Below are 6,993 nucleotides of genomic sequence, written 5' to 3'. Positions count from 1 at the left end.
AAGATGCGTTTAACAAAATTGATAATGAATTGATTTTACAACATCAAAAAAAAAAAAAATACTCGTACGGTACAATTATAACCTGTATATAATGTTAGTAATTTTTATTTTTTCTAAAAAATAAATTTTACTGTACTAAATTTTGATCCCACTTACTCTGGTGTCTTAGCTCCGCCCCCGGTGGAAGGAGGGGATATATCATCCGTTCTCCTATATAAAGACGTAAAAAGATTATCGGACGAGAAAAATATAACCAAGATCCACGACACCAGTATTTCCATTCCCGCAGTTGCACCAACTGTTTCCTAAAGATGACCACACTGGTTAACATGGTCTCGGCTACCAGGGAAAGGCTTCTATATCTGATGTCTGAAAGAGGATCACCTTTTCGGGTAGACATGTTGGATTTGTCTCCTTATTGCGAGGCACTGGAGAATATCGTTGATGCATTGATGTTTGTACGATCCAAAACAGAAACAGAACGACAATCTGAGAGGATTTTAGAAGTTAAAAGAAGGATCAGAAGCCTGCTGTTTACAATTGAGAACGAGGTGGAGATTTATGGCCTCCAGCATGAATCTGGAGGATCTGGAAGCGGATACAAGGTCAGGGGTATCATCCGTAGTTGCAGACAAGGTCTTAACAAAAGGCGCGCAAAGTTGGATATCATCCATAACCAGCTCAGGGACGCTGTCGTCGAGTACAACAGAGAACAAGCTCCGGATCTACGTATGGGTGATATAAGAAGTATAAATGATATAAGAAGTATAAAAGTTTCCCGCAGTTCAGAAAAGGCCGAAATGCTCTTTTCTCGAGCTAATTACTCCAACGACTTGGAATATACTGTTGGATTGGAGAAGGCCATAAGTGGACTGGTAGAAGTTTTAGTCCGTGGAGACACTGATGCCAAAGTAGTGATTGCTTCCATTTGCGGCGAAGGTGGAATCGGCAAAACAACCCTTGCAAACAAAGTGTACGACCAGCATCAGATCCGGAGTCATTTTGAGTGTTTCGCCTGGGTCTACGTCGGTATCAACTGGACGATTAGAGATATCTTGGTCAATATACTCGACCAATTGCTTCCCTCGCGACTGACCAAGAAGAACAAAGAGTTGATGATGATGACGATGGTGGACGTTGAGGACGTGGAGTTAGCTCAACAGGTACACGAAGTTCTACAAGAAAATGTTTGCCTAATTGTGCTGGACAATTGTTGTACCTATGAATTCTGGGATAGCCTGCGCATGGCCTTGCCAACCGAGGAGGAGAATGCTAGCAGATTCATCCTTACCACTCGGCAGAGGGATTTAGCTGTTCGTGTTGGTGCGGGATTCATCTGGGATATGCAAAATCTCGATCCCGACCAAAGCTGGGAATTATTCTCCTATTGGCGGGACTTAGCGTTGAAGGACGGTCAGCCTCTCTTTAACCTTTTCTCTTTTTTTTTTTGTATAATTAACTGAGTACTACTATTTGTAAAATTCTTTCCGGATTAATTGCACTAAGCCCCCAAAGGTGAAACATTTTGCCCCCTTAACTTAATTTTTAATCACTTTGCCTCATATTCAAAGGTAAAGGGTTGGTGAAATGAATTGAATACCCTTAATTTAACAATTGTAGTTATACTCCTATCAACTATGACTCTACTTGCACTTTACCTTCTAAAAATTTTCTACTCAATTTTCTTCCTAATTCATGTGTAAGAATGAAATTATCCTTGATATTTTACTTATTTTTTATTTTTCTTTATAACATCTTTTTTTTTTTTTTGTTGTATATCTCTCACTTCTCCTTTTTTTTTTTTTAACCGTTATGCATTGACATAAGTAAGCAATATATGATTGTTAGTAATTGATTAATCACAAACTTTAACGTTTATATATATGTCTTAATAATTTAAACTTTTTGAATTAAATATGCTTCGTAACAAGAACAACATATATTTTGTGGGGCTACAAAGTGTGGTTTTCCCATAGTTTTCTTGCTCATTCTTTCATCATGCCAAAATTTGCCTATTAATTCGTTAGTTTTCATCACCAATTATTAACCACATACTCCAACATAAAGTTTCTTGGAGGTTGTAGTTAGTTTGTTACTTATATCACAAACAATATATATCTAGAAACTAAAAATGCTTAGATATAACTATAAAACTTATAGCTTGTGCTCAATCAATTATCAATATTGATGTAGTAACAAAGAAGTGAGAAGAGGGAATGGAAAAAAAATAAAAATAAAGGAAAAATAAGAGAGGAAATGAAAGAGAAGATAAAGAGGAAAAAACAAAAATTGAAATAATTAATATATATATATAGCATGGTAAATCCAATATAAAATTCTTTAGGGGCCAATTGGCAACTAGAGTTGTAATTTTTGAGCAGCAAATTGCAAATTAAAGTTATATTATGATTGAAAATGAGGAAAATTTTGGAAATTCCAATGTTATTTACTGTCAAATATGATTTTGACTAATAGATGGGAACTGTTGTAGAATACATATTCCTGTTGGGTAGATTTTTAGAGAAGACAAAACCTATATTAATTTTATGTTCTAATCTTATGTTTGGTTAATTGGCTTCATTACAGATGGTGGAATCCCACCAGAACACGGTTCAGATCAGCAGGAACTAGGAAAGCAAGGCCCAGAACTGGAACAAAATATACGGAGCTTAATCTCATCATGCAGGGGCTTACCATTGGCTATAATTTTAGTCGCCAGTATGTTGAGAAGCAGGACAATTGATATGGAATCTGTGAAAGTCAGCCTTGGCATAATAAATTCTTCTGGAAGACGTCCCGAATCTTTAAGTTACTACAGTTTGCCACTTGGTATAAGCTCGAGTTTTCTTTATTTGGGAAACTTCCCAAACAATTCAGGGATTCAGGTAGACAAATTGTGTCAGCTTTGGACTGCTGAAGGTCTGATATCAGCGTATAGGGAAGACGGAGAAACAACGATGGACTTGGCAGGGCGATATTTTGATGAACTGTTGGTAAGGAGCTTGGTAATTCTGCATGAAGATGAAGTCTCAGATGTAAAACTCATGTCCTGCCACGTTCATGATCTAATAAGAGATTTCAGTGTATCACTTGGAGAAGAGGAGGGATTTTATGAGGTCATGGAATCTTCCAGTAATCATCCACGAATGAGGTCATCTGCACAAAGGTGTGCTATATATTTGAATAGATATGACAACTTAGCTGATGTTTGCCCCTCTGCTAACCTTCGGTCTCTTTTAATCCTCAACTCGGACCAATCAGGGCAAGAACATACATGGCGACAGGAATTTTTTAATTTCAATAATCATAGATGGCTAAGAGTTCTAGATTTTGATAAAGTATGTTTTCAGGATGGAAAGCTACCAGACGGAGTGAGCGAGTTGTTCTTCTTGAGATACTTGAGTTTTCGAGGAAGTTACCTGGAGGATTTGCCATCATTTGTTGGTGAATTTTTATACCTGGAAACCCTCGACCTGAGGGTTCGGAATGATTGTACATTGACAATTTCAAATGTCATCTGGAAGCTCAAACGACTAAGACATCTATACTTCCCTCTGGCATTTCAAACTCCTGATCATTGTGGTATGTTAAAACTGGATGGCTTGAATGAACTGGAGACACTTGAAGGTTTAGATACAAATGTTTGCAGTGCTGAGGACCTCATAAAGCTGACCAACCTTCGGAGTCTAGCAGCAACTGTGGAAGGAAAGCTGAAGGACTTGGTGCAGATAATCAACTGCATAAACAATAACTCGAGCCACTTGAGCAGGACATTGATTGACATAAAAAATTTTGATTGTTACTCTGAAGAGCGGGTGTCATTCATTCCCAGTTTGTTCAGCTGTGGTGTACTTAAATCTTTGAGAATGGAAGGGCATATGGGAAAAGTACCAGAGGTTGGTACAATCTCTTCCAGCTTTACCGAGATTGTGTTAAGCGGTTCTGAGTTTAAACGAGATCCAATGGAAACACTGGAGAAGCTTCCCAACCTAAGGATCCTGGTCTTAGAAATTGAGGCATTCGTGGGAAAGAATATGAATTGTTCTGCCCCAGGTTTTCCTGAGCTCAGGAGTTTAAAACTCTCCAAATTGTACAGTTTAGAGGCATGGGAGGTTGCCGAAGGAGCAATGCATAAGCTTTTTACTTTGGAAATTTCGAAGTGCAGGAGAATGGAAATGCTTCCCGAGGGACTAAAGTATGTCAGTTCTCTCAGAAAGCTGAAGATTAGCATGATGCCAGAACAATTTGTAGGCAGGCTACATAAGGTAGATGGAAAAGGTGGAGAAGATCTTCACAAAATCAACTCCAACTGTACCATAAAATTTGGCAGTGATGATCGTTGGCTTTGAATATACCATTTCAGCAAATCTGGTAGTCCTTTACACCCGCCTTAATTATAGAATTCTTATTTAGGTGTAAAATCTTCTCATCTTTTTTTAATTATTGGTGATAGAGGTAACACTTTTAGATGCTAAACATGCTACCTTGTCAAGTTCTTTCCTATTATGATCCCTAAACATCACCCTAAAAGCGATTGCCAATAATAGACAGATATTTTCTCCCCGACAAAGTCAACCAAAATTTGCTTAAGGAACTTATGGGCAGAAGAAATGCAATATGTTGAATTCCGAATATCAGTACTATACTAGTATATTCTCTTTCATTTTCTATAGACCAGTAACAGCTGGTATGAATTAAAGCATATTGCTAGAGTAATGTTATATGCCTAATACGAAAGCTTTCAGTTTTATTATCCAAAACTTTTTTTTTTGTTTTCTCTCTTTTCTGACTTAATGCCAGAATTCCTGACTCTTAGGCTCTTAAAGTTCAACTCAGATTCCACAGTGCTCCAGAAGTTTTGCATGGCCACCACTAAATGAGTGGGAAACATATGTTTACCTTCAATTAAAACTCCACATAAGAACCCCAGTTCTTGATTTTAAGGCATCTTGTCCTGCACTTTCTTCTCTGCTTAACTCACTAGTTTGCTGCAGATGGATTAAAAGTTTAGTTGAAGCTGCAGACTTGGCCAGCGCAGGACTCCACAAATTGAATGGAAGAAAGATGTTTACCTTCATCCATAGTTGCACTAACCAATCGGTGTTCTTGAGGAAAGGCATCTCTGAAGCACCAGTATTAGCATAATGCACCAAGTGCCTCAGCTTCAATATTCTGTTATTGAATAACTATGGTTTCCTATTTATTTGAAATTTATCATGTCAAAGACTTCCACATATAAAATGCGTTCAAATATGAATTAGGTCCTTTGCGCAGACAATGTTAGCCAAATATTCTGATGTATTGGTGCAAAATTGTTCCATGTCTATCCTTCTCATCTTGACTGGCGAAGATGTGAAATGCTCTTGGCTCTGTTATTGCTTCTAGGCGAATTCTCTTTGCATAATGATGATTCAGGCTTAAACAATATGGATATACTAATTCAACTCTGAGCAAAGCGCCCCCCCCCCACACACACACACACACAAGGGTAAAACTTGCAGTGAGTGTAAGAACTAATTAGGTAGTGAATGGTCATATTATACCTCTATGATATACATACGTACATATCATTAAAAAAAAATCAGCAAACTTTTAGCATATTATACTTTAGTTTCTGAAATAATTTAAAATTTGTTTTAGAGAAGCAGTAAAGAAAATCCAAATTGGAACGAATTGCAAGTCGAGCCAAACTGATATTATATTCGAACTTGAATAGAACTAAACCAATGAGCTGAACTCAAAACTTATACAAACCGAGTCAAGCTAAGCCCAGGAGTAGCTCAATTCATTTGAGAGCTCTACTCTGGCGGTCGAACTAGACAATTAGCTAGGGATGGCAATTTTTTGATATGACACGAACCTGACATGAAATTAATGGGTTTGAATTGAGATTTCACGGGTTCGTATCAGAATAAAGTCGAACCCGATGAACCCGAAAAAAAAGGTCGAATTCAGGTCATCCATGGGTTGATCCGATAACCCGTTTATGAATTAAAATTGGTTCAAATCCAAAGAAAAATTTAAATCTAATAATAATAGAGAAGTTGCAGATTTAAGAAACTAGATTCTAAATTTATAATATCTCAAATTTCACAAAAAAAAAGATAAAAATTCAAAAAACTCTCATAAGAAAAAACTTAAGAGAGAATAAAACTTTCACTATAATAGTTTAGGAGAGAAGAAACTCTAAATAGGAGTTTTTGGGATAATAGTGCAATCTATCCCCTTTGCATGAACAATCCACTGATGTATTGACGAGAGGTCGTATCCTAATTCAAAAAATTGAGAGAGCCGCACGCCCCAAAAGAATAGGAAAACGGAAGGAAGGAAACTATGGTAGTCGCTAACATCTTATAAGAGGAAATTATTCAGATACTCTCCAGATTACCGGTGAAATTGCTTTTGTGATTTAAGTCAGTTTGCAAGCTATGGCAGTCTTTGCTCTCCGATCCTAAGTTCATGGGTTATGATCTTCAAATCAGTGGGTTGGATTGGACTCCCAGCCATATGAAAGCGGAAATATCCAGTCGTGGCAGCAGATTATGAAACAATTTGTGTATTGGTTTCGTTTCTTCCAGAGTTAATTGACTCAAAACAGTGTTTACTTTAGCACAGAATTTGCTGACAAATGCAGTCATCAACCTACTAATTGCATCCCATATCATCAAAATTGTGGACATTTGCTTTCTAACTGATAACAAAAATAGAATAGCTAAAGGCCAATTTACTTCAGCCATGGTAATTTGCTAGCAACACCGTGCATTGATTGTCTCATGTCCTCTATGACGGATTTTGATTAATTTTCTAGAACATCATATGGCTCCGGTGCTTTACTGTTTTTTCCCCTACTGTACGTAGTTTGGTCCTTTACTACGTATTCCTGATTTAATAAATTTTATATAACCATCTTATGATTTGAGTTAAAACTTAAAAGTGTCATAACGCTCTCATGGTTTAAACTAAAGTGTCGTTATTAGCTTTTCTACTAAAATT

General features: G+C 37.1%; 1 protein-coding gene across 1 annotated transcript; it reads left to right on the top strand.

The window, feature by feature from the left end:
• The first annotated feature begins 311 nt into the window (after nt 1–311).
• Nucleotides 312–4,349, top strand: LOC113765854 (probable disease resistance protein At1g58602). The gene is made up of 2 exons (XM_027310101.1): nt 312–1,413; nt 2,587–4,349. The coding sequence occupies exons 1-2, from the start codon at nt 312–314 to the stop codon at nt 4,347–4,349; spliced, it is 2,865 nt and encodes a 954-aa protein (XP_027165902.1).
• Nucleotides 4,350–6,993: the final 2,644 nt, after the last annotated feature.

This window comes from Coffea eugenioides, chromosome 3 (assembly GCF_003713205.1).
Source record: "Coffea eugenioides isolate CCC68of chromosome 3, Ceug_1.0, whole genome shotgun sequence".
Taxonomy (NCBI): Eukaryota; Viridiplantae; Streptophyta; class Magnoliopsida; order Gentianales; family Rubiaceae; genus Coffea; species Coffea eugenioides.
The sequence above is the reverse complement of the archived record's forward strand: the minus strand, read 5'-3'. Positions and strand labels throughout refer to the sequence as shown.

Excerpts from the sequence above, each read along its gene's own strand:
- LOC113765854 (XM_027310101.1), top strand. The coding sequence starts at position 312 with ATGACCACACTGGTTAACATGGTCTCGGCTACCAGGGAAAGGCTTCTA. Across the intron at positions 1,414-2,586 it reads GGACTTAGCGTTGAAGGACG|ATGGTGGAATCCCACCAGAA; the intron begins GTCAGCCTCTCT and ends GCTTCATTACAG.